This window comes from Panthera leo, chromosome B2, assembly GCF_018350215.1.
Source record: "Panthera leo isolate Ple1 chromosome B2, P.leo_Ple1_pat1.1, whole genome shotgun sequence".
NCBI lineage: Eukaryota > Metazoa > Chordata > Mammalia > Carnivora > Felidae > Panthera > Panthera leo.
In genome coordinates, this window is record NC_056683.1 from 79,213,669 (window position 1) to 79,231,076 (window position 17,408).

Sequence of the window (17,408 nt, forward strand, 5' to 3'; positions counted from 1 at the left end):
ATAATGTGGAGGAAAAAGTAAAAAAGTTCTTTTAAAATGTGTTCAAACTTAAGTGGCCAACGACTTAATATGGACTGCTATAATCTCAGGATAGGATTCTCATGGTAACCACAAACCCAAAACCTGTAATAGATACACAATAAATAAAGAGGAAAAAAAGCCAAACATAACACTACAGAAAGTCATAAATCGTAAGGAGAGTAAGAGAAGAACAAATGGAACAGAGAAGCGCTACAAAACAACCAGAAAACAACAAAATGACAGTAAGTACATACCTATCAATAATTACTTTAAAAAATATATTAGCATCTACTGTATATCAGGGCTATTCTAGAATGCACTTTATATCAACACTTCACTACAAACTTACAACCCTAAGAATATTATTTTCATTTTACATATGAGAAAACTAAGGCTCAAATTTGCTTCATTTATGCAAGGCATGGAGATACAAAGTTAAGAGGACCAAACCACAAACGCTACTTGTCTTCCTTGAAAGCAATGTACTCTTAACCACATGTGTTGTCTCTCTTATTAGTCTTATTTAGAGCTGCTAAGCTCGGTTTCACAGTAACTTCCAATACTCTCATTTCACCTAATTTTTCTCCCAACTTTAAAAGTGTTAATTAATGTTGGTTCTAATTTCCAAATATGTCAATGAACCTTTAAGACTTAAATACTGCTTTTTAGATATAGAACACTCAAACCTGTTATTCTGTAGTATTATTTACATTTATGCAATATATCCATCAAAAAAATCAGTTATAAGCACAAACATATCAGTAAATCTTAAATAGCTCTGAAATATGTATATATTCACATTTTACAAGTCCTTTATCAAGTACTATCAATTACAATGCCATGGTTTCATTAATCACAAATTACACATTAATTTGATTTTAGTATAATTCTCCCATGGGTCAAGTTATATGTAGTGTCCTAGATATAACACACGTTATTTATGCTATCTGATTAAGTATTGTATTCTTTCATTTAATCATTTAATCATTTAATGCTAAGCAGTATACTTCTATCTCTGTGCTCTTTCTACTCCTCAGTACGGTTTTTCTAATATGACCTTCTTTCTTCCCTTCTCAATCCATTCAATGAACCAAAAGATCATGAAAAATATTTAGAGGAGGGGCGGCGCCTGGGTGGCTCAGTCGGTTGAGCGTCCCTCAGGCCATGAACTCGCAGTTTGTGGGTTGGAGCCTCGCGTCAGGCTCTGTGCTGACAGCTCAGAGCCTGGAGCCTGCTTCGATTCTGTGTCTCCTTCTCTCTCTGCCCTTCCCCCACTTGTGCTCTGTCTCTCAAAAATAAATAAATGTAAAAAAAGAAAAATTAAAAAAAGAGGAAAAGTATAAAATAAGAATATTTCAATCTATAGAAGCTACAGATCTCTGAAGAGCATAAAACACTCAATACTATTCTGAATACTCAGAATAGATATTCATTCAATATCTACTAGCATAATGCCTTGCAATCACTGTTGATATAAAGGTACAGAAGACAGGCTTGCTCCCTAATCTTGTGAAGCTTACAATATAGTAGGAGATACAGAAGTAAAATAATTAGAAAGGAAAAAGTAACTTCTGATAATGAAAAGTGCTATGAAGAAAGAAATACTATGTTTTGACAGAAGGAGACATCTCATTTTTAAAAGTCTGATTTTAATGAAATGTAAGACACACTATTATAAAATCTTCTATCAAACAAAATGATTCCACCTATTTCTGAGACTGCAGTGGCTTAGTGTTTACCAATTTACCTATATAACTAATACAAATTTCTCACTGTTTCATTTTTAAGGAATTCTGTATTTCTATCTATATTCTTTGGCTTTACAATAAGGAAATAGTCCCTATTCAACAATGTTTTAGAACTTACAACAGATTCCTGTCAAAACTGTCACTATTACCTCCAGGCCTTGTCCAGACTAATAAAAATTCCTAGGCATTACCTTTTATTGCTAACTCTATCCAGGTCTCATAGCACACTCAATTTCAGAGATCCTTCCATCTAAATACTGTTGCTAGATACAATAAATAGCCAATAAACTAGGGAATAAGGATAATAAAAAGAGGTCCCTAACCCTATCATAACATGACCTTAAAAAATTTTACTGTTTCCCCCTGTTTCTCATATATAAATCATATATTTGGTAGATAACTTAAAACAGTATACTTTGGTTGGCATTTTCTTCATGATTATGGGAGCATCATTCTTTTGTCTCCATGGCTACTTGTGTGATATAGCATATACATCTATTGAAGAAAATAATCACTTTGTAGGGGAGGGAGGTAGAAAAGTATACTCTAAACTTGGTTTTTGAGTTTGTGGTCTTGTCTTAACTTTTGTGTTGGCTCTAACTGAAACATGCCAATATGTGTTTTCAAGAGTTTTTGTTTAAGTATTGTATGAAAGTTTACAGAATGAAGGAAGTTCATCTACACTTGAATCTGTAAGCAAGATAACACACAAGTGTACCAAGTGATTAACTTTGTTGTTTTATCAATTTGTATGAATTTGGAGTATCTGTTACCATTACTATACATGTGCAAATAAATGTGGCTTAGACTTGTGTGACTGCTTAAAAAAAAAAAAAAAAAATTTTACTGTTTATTTATTTTTGAGAGACAGACCACAAGTAGGGAAGGGGCAGAGCGAGAGGAGGAGACACAGAATCTGAAACAGGTTCCAAGCTCTGAGCTGTCAGCACAGAGCCCAAAGCGGGTCTCGAACTCATGAACCAAGGCGCCCCTTTCACAACATGGCTTTAAATAAAATAAAGTGGGGTACCTAGCTGGCTCAGTGGGTAGAGCATGCAACTCTTAATCTAAAGGTCATAATCTCACTGTCAACCACAGTGGTGTAGAGACTACTTAAAAAAATAAAAAAATAAATAATAAATGAATACATAAAGTGGAGTCTAGGGCTCATGGCTATTGATCAGCTATTCTAATTCCATGGGTTCCTAGACCATTCTACAGCCCTCCGAGGGGTTTTTTCACCCTATAAATCACAGAAAGTCCCTCCCCCATGCTATTGGCCTTAAATTCTACTGTGCCAAAGAAAGATTTTGCACTAGTCCAGAAAATATGTCACATAAATTTTTTCCTCACAGATTAAAGCATCACAAGACAGAGTAGTTATTCAAAAAGATATTTAGAGGTTCTCCTTTTGTTTTTGGTGGAGCACAGGTCCATGAGAAATAAGATATTTCCATTATCATTCAAAACATCTTAGCTCAAATTACTGTAGCGAATCATTTATAGGTCTGACAGCATTGAGACATGGGGAAAGGAGCATACTAATGCAGAGGAGGGAAAATAAATGTAGGATGGCTGAATACAAATGGCAAATTTTACAGACTTTGTTATTCTGCTCAAGGTTTGCCAAGATCACAGCCTGGATATTATGGAGAAGACAAGGTAGAAAGTAAAGAATATCCAGAATATGAAACTCATCAGATCAAAACTATGCCTCACTCCCAAATCCCCGGGGCCATTTTATAGTATCAAGTCTGGAGAAATGCACCTCATCATTTTCACTCCTTCTCCACTCAGAGGTAGGAAGCTGTTACAAAGGTAACACTGTTACAATACTACATATCTATTAATAAACCCTAAGACATTGTTACATAGCTATTAAAAATATATATCAACAACTTAACTTCTGCTAATCCTTACTACCAATTTAATAGATTCCAAACTTATTCTAATCCAAAAAAATTAGATATAATTTTAACATTTGAAAATAAGCAATCAGGCAATTTTTATTTATCCTTCAAAATTATACATCCATAAGGAGGAGGGCATGGAAGGGACGAATCATCCAAATTGTCTGTATCTGAATCTTTAGCTGTATCTATCCTTATAAATCTATCCTTGTAGAATGAACAGTCTTAGAAGCACACAAGGCAAACTTAAATTTACCATCTGATATATCTATATTGCTTAAAATTTTACCATGTATTAATATTAATTTTTAATTTACTTCATTTTTAAATTCAAAATAATATGAAAAAATGAACATACATATGTAAAACATACTTGTTATTTAACTATTTGGATTCACTATACTAAGCATTAATACAACTGCTTCATAACCAAAAAAAACAAAAAAAACAAAATCAAGACCACAATGATGATGATGGTTATCTCTATGTGATAAAATCACTTAGTTTCTTCTTTTCACTTGTTATTTTCTGAACTTTGCTTAATGAGCCTGTGTTACTCATAAAATCCACCCCCCCAAAAAGCTAGAAAATGCTAGGTTGGAAGGAAAGATGGGTTTCCAACAAAGAAAGACAAATGAAAGGAAATATTTTGATATATTCCCCAATAAAAAAGTATGTATGTGTGTGTATATATATATATATATATATATATATATATATTTACTAAAAAGCAAAGCATGTTGAAATAGTGTCATTATATTCACCTAACATTAAAATCAAGTTGTATCTGCCCCACTCCATATCTTCATAGATATCTCTTAAGGTCACCACAAGCAAAATGTAGATGAAGATAACATGATCCAAAAGGTGTAACTGCCACCTTGACATTCAAAAGCTTCTTACAAAAATTAAGTGCAACCTATATCATCTTCAAAATAACATTTAAAAATGAAAAGGTGAAAACAGCATCTCAGAGAAATATCTGCATCCCCTTTTTAATTGCAGTATTATTCACAATAGTCAAGATATGGAAACAACCTAAATAACTATCAACAGATGAATAAAGATGTGCTATATAAATACAATGGATTATTATTCAGCCATAAGAAAGAAGGAAATTCGGCCATTTACAACAACACAGATGGACCTTGAGGACATTGTGCTAAGTGAAATAAGTCAGTCAGAGGAAGACAAATACTAGATGATAGCACTTACATGTGGAATCTAAAAAAAATCAAACTGATAGAAACAGAGACTAGAACGGTGGTTACCAGGGGCTGAGAAGGTAGAGGAAGTGGGGAAGTACTGGTCAAGGGTATAAAATTCCAGTTACAAGACAAATAAGTTCCAGGAATCTAATGTACACCATAGTGGTGACCGTAAATAATACTGTATTATACACTTGAAAGTTGCTAGACAACAGATCTTAAATATTCTCACCACAAAAGAGAAATGGTCATTATGTGAAGTGATGGAGTTGTTAGCTAACAGTACTCATCTTGCAATCTATACATGTATCAAATCAACACATTCTACACCTTAAGCTTACATAATGTTATATGTCAATTATATCTCAATAAAGCTGGAAAAAAAAACCTAAACTATATATATGTTCTGTTAATTATTCTGAAATATTGTCTTTATTTTGAAAAAGTTAATAGGACTTCTATATTAACATCTGTTAAAATAATTACTTCAACTATCAAAACATTTGATGAAAAAATACATATTGCAATGCCATAAAAATAAGGACTACAAAATAGAAAAAGTTAAATACTACTGAGGATCATAAAATTTATACTAATTAAAAGCATAAGAATATCAAACTGAAGATAAGCTTTGTTGTAAGACTGTAACACCCACAAGAGTGTATAAAAATCACAAAAAGTATTAGCAAAAATTAAGAGAAAAATATCCGAAGGAACAAAATAGAGAACAAAATATTCGAAGGAAAAAAGTATCAGAAAGACTTGGTAATTTTTAGATTCTAAACTGACAACACATCTGTTAATTTGAGAAGTGCTCAACAACCACTAAACACAGGTGGTGGGCAGCAGACATGCCAAAAAGGACAATATCATCAAGAGAAAACACTCTCAAACTTAAATTTGGTATAGATTTATGTCAAACTAACAGAATTTGGGGGGCAGGGGGACCTGGCTGGCTCAGTAGGTGGAGTATGGAATGCTTGATCTCGGGGTTGTGAGTTCAAGCCTTACGTTGGCTGCAAAGATTACTCAAAAATACAATCTTTAATAAAAAAGAAGTCTGAAACCAAAAATGAAGCAGAATGAGAGAAACTGACTTACATAACTAAGAATACTAGCAAAACAAAAATTATATATTTGAAACATGATTATTTTGCTGTTCAAGTCAGAAATTCACACTCCAAGAGTACAAACCTTCTTTACCAACAAAGCAGTATTCTTCAAGTATTAGAATTATTTGTATAATTTGTTTTAGAAATCTAACTTACCGAGTACCATCTGCTTTCCAGCTTACTTTATATGGCTTCTGCTCCAAAAGTTTAATATTTTGCTTGTCCATGGAAACAGGCTGTGCTCCAGGGAATCCAGACCTTAAAGGAGAACATTTTATTACTATTATGGCTGGCATCCATACAAAGCAATACGTCCTAAACCAATCTCACATTAGTCACACACTTACCACAACATTCTCCCTATCATGAGATTAATGTCAACTGGAAAAATATCAGCTTTCCCAAGAATGCTAACAAAACATTATCTTCTAGACATTTTGGACGTGAGTTAACAAGATTCTAATTGCCACTACATACTATAACTATTGGGCTTTTTAAATATTAATATTCATGATCTAAAGCTAAAGCAGGTATGTTTACAAGTTTACTTCAGGAAGAAGTTTCAATCTTGCTTGCCTTAATTATCGTACATTATTCTAGACCTCATATTCCTCCATCATGACTCTGCCAACTTGGCATTAACTCTACAAGGTTGGCAAATTTCTGCTCAAAAGATGCCCAGAAGTGACAAAACAGGAGAAATATAGGTCAAGATTGAAGTACACTGGCAAGGGTTTAACACAACACTGAAATCATTATTACTTCATTTCATCTCTTAGTTAAAATTATTTCTGGGTAATTGATCTTAATATACCAGTCAAAAAGTTCTTTATATGAAGAATTTTTAACAATTAGCAATCCTGTTTCATCACGTTCCAGCTGTATTACAATTCTCTGCCACAGACAGCAATGATCAACAGAAATGACCATAGACAAGACCTGAGAGCAAAAGATTAGAACAATGAACTCTCTCCTGAATCTCCTCCCATGAAATGACTGATAGATATTTTCAGGTCATGGTGGGGGGCAGAACATATTTATATAAATATACTTATATACATAAAACTGATTCCCCCAGGTTTCTGATTACAGAAAAACTGGAAAATGTGGTACATTCAATGGCACCTATTCTCCCTTAATAAAATGATATGGTGATACAAACATTAATCAGCAATAGTAGAATCAAGCACACTAAAATACTGGATAGTGACAAAAGTAACTTTCTATTCTATTCAGAAGACATGTCTGAGTCATTTCATTTGACTCAACTGTCTAGTAGTCTAATTTTGACTCAACTGTTCTTGAAAAAAATCTGATAAACTCTTGCTTGATATCTTTTTAAGCACTCTGTGTAAACATTCAATCTTCAAGGAGCAAAGAAGCTGTGTCAATGTTTGCATTAATGTTAAATGTTGCAGAGTTAAGAGTAAGTTTTACTTAAAACTTTAAAATGGTTATTACCCTTCCCAGCCACAGAATTGATGACACTTCTGCTGTACCTCTCCTAACTTTGGTTGAGTTGTTACTTGAGTTACACCTTTAACAGTTACACCTTCCAGGAAAATAGCACCCTTAAGATAAAAAAAAAGGAAGAAGAAGAAAAATATTTTGTTAGAAATGAAAATCTATTTCCAAAGACTGAAAGATAGACTTGCTTATTTTTACGTCTGAGCAAATATATGAAACAGAAATGGTCTGCTCCAGAAAGATCTATAAACTCCCCCTGGGATTGTACACTCACTTTCCTTAATCCAGCATATGCTTTTCAATGTACATATATAGCCCAGTGTCTATATCATATTTCAAAGTACTCAAATGGACATTACTCATTAATAACAGCAATAACAACTTACCTACCATTTACTCAGAGGTAGGCAAAGGATCTGACACTTTACAAACATTTTCTCTAATTCTTATAACAGCTATGAAAAGTAGATTACAGTGTATTTATTTCACAAATGAGTAAATGAGACTGAATGCAATTTATTTGAGAGGTAAAAACAGAATTTGAACTCAGGTCTACACTATACCATTCACTACTAGTTCTCACTACGGACAGAAAGAGGAGCTATATCTCTGATGGAGTATGGATTTTAAGGGGATAAACACCCACGATATATATACCTTTGTAAACTAGAATAAGAGTGTAACAGTAGACAAAGTGGTAGAGTCTTCGGATATAAGAAAAACTATTACTCATCACTGAATTTTTAATTTAAATTCTTTAACTCACAACTACATAAAGTGTCTTATTGTACTTCATAGCAAGCATATTTTTAAAATATCACAGAAGTGAAGCAGATGGAGAATTTATATATGAAATAAATAAAGAACACTCCTGGAAATTTTAAAGACTAAAAATACAGTCTAGATTCATGTTACAATTACTTTCAGACCCATAAGAGGGCTGGCATCAGTCTCAAGAAAAATCCATAAAACAACTCTAGCTGTTAACGTAATTAAGGAATAAAAAATATGGTCTACAAGCTGCAATGATCAACCTTCTGGCAAAGATTTGGCAACTCGAGCCACTTGGAAAGGAAAAAAAAGAACACAGTATTTAGTCCATGTACGTCCCTGTCAAATCTGGAAGAGTCCTGAGTAATCCAGCAGACACTAGTCCTACTTTTTGCCCCTAATTCTGAATCACTTTTTATAGTTATCTTATATGTCATCAACTCTGTTTTCCATAATAAGCACACTTTAGAGATTTCAAGAGCCAAAGGATTAAAGAGTACCATTCCTCTCATATGACACCATCACCTCTTTTTACCTTCTGCTTTAGGACCATTCTACCATTAAATACAATAACTAAAGAATGAGAATAAGAACTAGGTTCACAAGATATTTAGTGACTGAGATACTCAGATATCTGTAATATCCTTATAAAGCTATATCCTATATATACTCATTAAAAAGAGAAAGCATAGGGGCGCCTGGGTGGCTCAGTCAGTTGGGCGGCCGACTTCGGCTCAGGTCACGATCTCGCGGTCTGTGAGTTAGAGCCCCGCGTCGGGCTCTGGGCTGATGGCTCAGAGCCTGGAGCCTGCTTCTGATTCTGTGTCTCCCTCTCTCTCTGCCCCTCCCCCATTCATGCTCTGTCTCTGTCTCAAAAATAAATAAACGTTAAAAAAAAAATTTTTTTTTAATAAAAAAAAAAAAGAGAGAAAGCATTCAGAGAGTTCAACATTCAGCACCATTATTCCAAAGGTACTAACAGCACAGGATTTTTTTTAAGTTTTACATGAAAAAGGTTCACTCATGAGCATGTATTTCCTGAGGAATATTCAGAAATCAAGGATAATTTCTGAAAACCAAGGGCCAAAGTATCATAAATTATTCCTAAAAACATAAATATTCTTTTTTTGGCAAATAAAAAGGACCAAAACACAGAAATAGGATCAATACTCAACCAAGTACTTTCCTAGAATATTACTAGGAAATATTTTAATAATTCTATGCAATTGAACAAGCTAAATATTTTTTTTAAGTTTATTTATTTATTTTGAGAGAGTGAGAGAGCAGGGGAGGGGCAGAGGGAGAGAAAGAATCCAAAGCAGACTCTGTCCTGCCAGCAAAGTACTGAATTGATATCTGGGATCATCTCTCTCTCTCTCTCTTTTTTTTTTTTTTTTTTTTTTTTTAAGTTTATTTACCTTGAGAGACAGAGACAGAGTGAGTCGGGGAGGGTCAGAGTGAGAGAGGGAGACAGGGAATCCAAACCAAGCTCCACGCTGTCAGCACACAGCCTGACGCAGGGCCCCAGCTCACAAACTGGGAGATCAAGACCTGAGCCAAGATCAAGAGCCAAACACTTAACCAACTGGGCCACCCAGGCACCCCAAGCTAAATATTGTTTTTAATTTAAAAGAATAAATATTGAGCCTCAGTACATACTTAGCAACTATTAAGCTTGTTTATAAAAGATATGTCCAACCATCTAGCAAATGCCTCTCATTCATTTATGTTTCTTCTTCCTTAATCTTTCCTACAATGTCTCAATTTCTTTTTTACTGTCTTCCCCTACTTTCTTCTGCAATAATAATTAATCAGAAAATGGTAGAAATATGTCCATTAAAAACAGTAAGGCTGATGCACTTTATACACCAATAATATTTAGTAACTTTTTAACTTAATTTGCTATTTTGGCTGTCATTACAAGTTTCCTCTGACAGAAATATATTATTTAAAATTATGTAATAATTTCAAAAAGGATCACTAAATCTAAACAGCAATGTCTTAAGTCTGGAACTATTTTCAAACATACTATAATTGAGATTCAAAGTCAATGACATTTACTTTCACTTTTTAACAAACTACCATTTCAGTTTGTGGGAATAAAGAAATATCAAAAGTGAAAAGAAGATAACGTATGCTTAAGATGAAAGAAGTGTATTTCATAAACAGAGTCTGCCAGACTTAAAATGGAAATTCATATGGCTATCACAAAAAGGAAAAAAGGAATCAATGATCAGTCAGAGGGAAATTGAGGAAAGTTTTACAGAAGATGGGGTCAAATTATATGTAAGAAGTGAGTGTTATCTGTGTGTGTGTGTGTGTCTGTGTGTGTGTGCGTGCGTGAAGGAATGAGTAAGCAAGTATGTGTGTAATGTGTAACAAGGATATTTTAGTAATGAAGAAAAGGCACTAACAGTTTTATTCAAAGAGATGATCCCAGGGCCACCTGGGTGGCTCAGTCTGTTAAGCATCCGACTCTTGGTCTTGGCTCAGATCATGATCTCCAAGTTTCCTGAGTCCGAGCCCCATGTGAGGAGCCTGTGGGATTCTCTGTCTCCCTCTCTCTCTGGCTCCCCGAATCACGCTGTCTCTGTCCCTCTCAAAATAGATAAACTTTAAACAGAGAGAGTGAGAGACAGACATGATCCCAGCTATCAATTCAAAGAAGCAAACAACATAACTATAGGTCATACTCTTCCAAATCAATACAAGCATGTATTCAAAAGATGAACAAAGGTGTCAGGAATGTGAGGGCCACGTACAGGACATGCGTGACTATTAAAAACCCTAAAGTCACTATCGGAATTCACTACAATGAGTCCATCACTTCAAATCATAGTCATATCAATAGGAGTCAGGAAAGGGGAACTCTAACAAAAATAAAGTGTCAAACCAAAATAAGTTCACTGTGTTAAGATGTGAACCATAAAAATTAGTCACTCTTGGATTGCTTCTGTTAACTATCTTCAACTCAGATTGAAATAACAGGAAAACGAAAGTTTTCCAACCATCGATTTGCCAATTATTTACATCTACATTTCTCATGACTGTCACCAGTACTTTGACATCACCCAAAATCAACTCTCCAGTCATCTTTCCTCTCTGATGGTCCTGTCCTCACTGCTTTGGAGCTCCTTCTCCTTGGTTAATCTTATCACTAATTACCTTCCCAAAGAGTTCCAATATAATCCCTAGAATCTCTTTTTCATAAATAACCTATAACCTCAACCTTTTTCATGAACACCTCGTCCCCTATGTCTTAACTAAGAGCTAATTCTCCACCAAGAAGACCACTTCTCTCTTAAATAAAAGCACTCATTTTCCCACTGCCCAAGTCCCATAGGGATAGTGTAAAGCATTCACCTATATCCTCACTTGTTCTCCTTGCCTCTCAATTAGACTTAAATCCATTCAGCTGTATCACTCAACTGTGGTAGAGCAGACATCCACTGTAGTTGGTGGCACAACAGCTGCTCTCTCATCCACAAAGACAGGACCCTAACAGCCATGTTACATGACATTACAAGATAACATCCCACTCCAGCCAAAGTTGATGGGAGCATGAGCAAACCACTAACTCAGTCTGAATCCATTAGATTCTCTCTTCTGGTAACCTGGAATTGGGATTCAAAAGTCTCTGCATGTGGCTAAAATTACAACATGTAAGCTCAGAAGATACAGGACAGTTATAATCTCCCAGGTAAAAAAGGAATCACAAAGAGCCAGTCTCAAAAGACAAAGCTAGTGAAATATATGACACAAAAGGAAAGAAACAGAAATAGAAAAAAAGCAAAGATGAGAAAATAAGAACAAAGAGCAGAAACTAGATTCTAAATAGCTTTCCAGGTCCAGGCTCCAGTCCCTTCCTGAGATCTGGCTTTGAGTCCTACCCATTCACTCATAGTAATTTCTTCTTCCTATTAAAGCTAGTTTGAGTTAATTTCTGATACTTGCAACCAAAGAGTCTAAAGTAGTAAAACACTCTATTCTTCATGTACTGACATCCAGTCATTTCTCCATGTTCATCAAAAACAGTATTTCTCACTGCACTAACTTCTATCATTACATTGGTAACATCAACATCCATTAGATAATCTTTACCCATCAAACAACCTTGGCTTCACAGTTCAGTAATTTCATTTACAATGACCATCATCTTTGCATAACTTGAACAACATGCTCCATGGCCACACCATCATCATTCCATACTGCTCTACCTTTCCATTCATCAATTCAACTCACACTGATTGAGTATGCACAACATCCTAAAGCCAACATGCCACTCTTTGACCTTTTTCATTGAATAGCTTAACTCTTTTACCCTAACTATGCTCACTGTTCAATTTCACCAAGACTAACAGTCCCTTCACCTCTCCCTCTTCTCAGTGTAACAGCCCCCAGCCTTACCTTACTTCCTATTCAGCTAGACTCTATGGCTGATAACTTCAATTCTTCTATGCCTGATATCCTCAGTACTCCTCAACCTTTTGTCCTTTCATCACACCCATACTAAATATACCCAACCTTGTATCAACCTACCACTAATCTTCTCTACTCCCACCCATAGACAGCTGAAATTCACAGAGGAAAAAAATCACAGTCTCAGTGCTATGGATGAGATTTCCCTCCTCTTGTGGAAGACCTATTTCTCCATCTGCTTTTGAACTCCATTCCCTTTCATTTCCTCAGACATTGCTGTATCATTTATTCCCTAAATTATTTTCAAGGTCATTGACTCCACAGCTGCTTATCCACAAGCAATAAATATGCTGGAATTTATTCCATACTAAACAGCCTTTCTGATTATATCTGCATTAAGCAGTTACCCTTCTTCTTCCTTTCTGATCATAACTAAACTACATGAATGAACACCCTGTACTAGTGTGCAGAAAAAGGCCAATACACCAAGTCTGCTTACAAGGTTGGCACCTGGGAACAAGATTCTCAGAGTGCTCTTAGTCAACTGATAAGGGTGATTCACCATGCCTAGACTATCCGTACGAACAATAGGGCTTATGCTGAACAAACACTTTCCTTCTGGGATTGTGTAACTTTTGGTACACACATAGGCTGCCTACGTGACCAGCCATTACTAAAAACTTGGGCACTAGGGCTCTAGTGAGCTCTAATGAGCTTCCCCAGGCAGAAACATCAGACATGTTGTTGCATCTTCACTGCTGCTGGGAAAGTAAGCTCTGTACAACCTCATGGGAAGAAGAGAGCATAAGAAAGCCTACATATGGAATCCACCGGACTCCACTTGTCTTTTTCCCTTATGATACAGTTGTATATCCTTGGAGTATCACTATAATAAACCTTGGCTGTGACTACAACTATATGCTGAGTCCTAGTAAATCTCCAAAAGTGGGGGTGGTATTGAGGACCCCTAACACAATTCTATCTCCATTTTCTCACCTCCCATCAGCTTCTTAAAATCATTAATCTGACCTGTCCCTACTGCATATTACAGAAAATAATCCTCATATTTGTCCCCTCTGTGACATTTCATACTATCAAGTCACTCACATCACTACCTAACTCTAAACTATTTTTCATATTTCTTTGTCCTCCTGTGCTACATCCAGGAAGAATTTCCTAGATAAATCTTCCAGCTTGATAATTTCCTCTACAGCTAACTTCATTCTGCTATCCAACCCACCTGCGGGGTTGTTAGGTTGGTTTTTTGTTTTGTTTTGCTTTGGTTTTAGTTTATTTGTTTATTTTTGAGAAAGAAAGAGCAAGCGGTGGAGGAGCAGAAAGAGAAGGAGAGAGGGAAAGAATCCCAAGCAGGCCCTGCAATGTCAGTGCAAGGCCCAACATGGGGCTCGAACCCATGAACCATGAGGTCATGATCTGAGCCGAAATCAAGAGTCTGACACTTAACCTACTGAGCCACCCAGGTGCCCGGGGAGGGGGGTTAATTATCATTTCCAACGTCTCTAATTGGTTCTTTTTCCTAATAGTCGGTCATTATTTTATAGATTGATATCTTCTCTCATCTTGCAAACAAATGTTCTGTTCGCTTTTTATAAACTGCTCCCTCTGGTATTACCTAAAAAGAATGAAGTAGTTAAAAATGTACTAAGAAAAGATATCCAGAGGTGCCTGAGTGGATCAGTTGGTTATGCGTCCAACTCTTAACTTCAGCTCAGGTCATGATCTCACAGTTGGTGAGTTCAGGCTCCACACTGACAGCACGGAATCTGCTTGGGATCCTCTCTCTCCCTTTCTTTCTGCCCCTCTCCCACTTGTGCTCTCTTTCTCCCTCTCTCAAAATAATAAAGAATCTTTAAAAAAAAAAAAAAAAAAGACATCCAAGTTTTAAAAAAAGCTGCAGAAAAATACATTTACATTACAAGAGGGTGGAGAGCATAGGGCCAAAACTCAACATATGTATATATAAATACATAGGACAATAAGTATTTAGAAGGATAATCAAAAAGTAGAGAACAGTTGGGAGTGGGAGTGAAAAGACCTTCACTTTTTACTCTATACATTTCTAGATGTTTGTATTTTTATTTTATTAAAAAAAATTGATCTTTATGCCATTTGTGTACACTTTTAAGCTAGGGAAGTAAATGGGAAGAAATTCTTCTAAGATGACAAAATGCCAGTGGTAAGACAAAGGCTGAAGAATTTTAAGTTGTTTTTTTAGTTTTCAAATTTTCTTTAATGTAAGTATACTACTTTTAATAAGTAAAAAATATATTTAACAATTTTAGAATTTATGAGTATGATTTGAAAAGAGGGGGAAAAAACTACCTAAGTGCTTTGAAATCAAAGCTACCCGCTTTCTCCAAAACAAGAGAAGGGAAGATTTCTGGTTTTGGCAATGGCAGACTAGCTTATTGAGATCAATTCTGCAGCCACGAGAAAAAGCTAGATAAAATGTTAAAATCACCTGTTTGAAGACCCTGGAGAATCACAAAGGCAGTAAGAGCTTGACGGGCCAAGAACTCAGAAGGAAAGGAACCCAGAGAGGTGAGCTAGACATTTGGTATAGAATTTCCTCTACAGGCACTGTTTTCAAAATGGTACCTAGGAAGCTAAACACAGCTTTCAAGAATATCACAGGAATGGGAAAATAAAAACTGGAGCTCCAGGCCCCTGAGGAGGAAAGCTCCTGGTTATTTCTCCAGGCTTTCAGTTAGGATCCCCAAAGGTCTATACTCTAAGAATTCAGTTGCATCAAAAAGAAACCGGCCCCCCAAAACTAAAGACTAGTTTCTAAATAATTCAATCCTGACTAAGATGCTCTATTCCTAACACTGTGTAGCAACAAAAGTAAATGTTCTCTGAAGAAAACATTTTATTCTCAAATTATTTCTACAATTTCTCAGACCTAATGTCTAATAATCACAAATATGCAGGTATGCCAAAAAAGAAACTGAATAGAAATCGAAAGGACATGAGAAGAAAAACTAAAAAAGACCTAGAAGAGAGCTACATCAATTAGTCATCTGACAAGGTTTTAAAATAACTGGAATTAATAAATTCAAAAAACTAAATGATAAGATGAAGAATTCCAACAGAGAAACTGAAAACTGTTTTAAAACTCAAATGAAAATTCCAAAAGTGAAAGTAAAATAACTGAAATTATATACTCAATGGATGGATTTAACATCAGCTTATAGCTACAGAGGCATTAGTACCCTGGAAGATAGGTCAGAAGAGAATATCCAGTTTGAAAACTGGAAAAAAAAAAAGTGGAAAATATAGAAAAGAACATAAGAAACAGTAGGAGAAGTGGGGGGAAAAGCCTACTGGGTGAGTCTCAGAAGGAAAAGGGAAAAAGAATGGATATGAACCATATTTGAAGATATAATGCCTGAGAATTGTCTAAAACTAACAATAACAACAACAAATCCAACAGTAGATTCAAGAATCACTATAAATAGAAGGCAGGATAAATACACAAAGAAAACTCCAAGTAGAAATATCATAGTAAAAGTGTTGAAAATCAAAAACAAAAGAAATTAGCTTCAGAGAAGCAACTTCTTTTTTTTAAACAATTTTTTTAATGCTTATTTATTTTTGAAAGAGAGAGAGACAGAGCATGAGCTGGGGAGGGGCAGAGAGAGAGGGAGACAAAGAATCTAAAGCAGGCTCCAGGCTCTGAGCTGTCAGCACAGAGCCCACTGCAGGGCTGGAACTCACAGACCATGAACGAGATCATGACCTGAGCCAAAGTCAAACCAAATGAACCACCCAGGCACCCCAAGAAGCAACTTCTTAATAGAAATGGATTATGGAGTATCTTCAAAGTGCCAATCCAAAATTCTACACTGAGAACAAACATTCTTCAAAATGACAACAAGAAAAGACATTCTTACATAAATACTGAATGTGTTGCACAGACCCACATTAAAGAAAATACTAAAGGGAACTCTTCAGTTAGAAGAAAAACTATCCAAATGGAACCATAAAAATATATGAAAGAAAGAAGAACACAAGAAAGGATAAATATGTATATTTAGATAAGTATATCTAATAAACATTCACTGTACAAAATGATGACGAGGATGATGCCTTATGGAGTTTAAAATGCATGTTGAATTAAGATACACAATACCAAAAAGGCAGGAAGAGGTAAACGGAATCAAAGATTCTTGCATTGTTTAAAAAGTGGCAAAAGTACTAATATATACCAGACTTTAACAAGTCCAAGACAGATACTGAAATCTTTTTTCTTTTTTAATGTTTATTTATTATTGAGAGACAGAGAGAGACAGAGCATGAGCATGGAGGGGCAGAGAGAGGAGGAGACACAGAATCTGAAGCAGGCTCCAGGCTCTGAGCTGTCAGCACAGAGCCCAACGCGGGGCTCGAACCCACAAACCACAAGATCATGACCTGAGTCGAAGTCAGACGTTTAACCTACTGAGCCACCCAGGTGCCCCCAGATACTGAAATCTTGAATAACTACTAAAATAACAGTAAAAGAATGTATAACTACCAAGCAATGGGTTGGGGGGATATAAAAACAATTAAGCATAAAGAAGACAAGAAAGAAAAATAAAAAGAACATACCATAAGTGGGAGGTTGGGAGGGGAGACTGCTAAGCTTTAAATCTAATTACATCAGTAAAATAAATGTGTATGGACCAAATACTCCAATAAGGCAAAAACTGTTCACTGGATAAATAAAAGCCAACACCACAATGCTTAAAG

At 35.5% G+C, this 17,408-nt stretch overlaps 1 protein-coding gene across 2 annotated transcripts in view; it reads right to left on the reverse strand.

Moving 5' to 3' along the window:
- The window catches only part of RNGTT (RNA guanylyltransferase and 5'-phosphatase), a 334,258-nt gene that overhangs the window by 258,406 nt on the left and 58,444 nt on the right, over nucleotides 1-17,408 (reverse strand). For both annotated transcript variants that reach the window (XM_042939336.1, XM_042939335.1), the window contains exons 7-8: nucleotides 7,461-7,570; nucleotides 6,156-6,257 (exon numbers count right to left, since the gene is read on the reverse strand). In XM_042939336.1, the coding sequence (XP_042795270.1) occupies nucleotides 6,156-6,257; nucleotides 7,461-7,570 (212 nt within the window). The remainder of the gene's footprint in view (nucleotides 1-6,155; nucleotides 6,258-7,460; nucleotides 7,571-17,408) is intronic.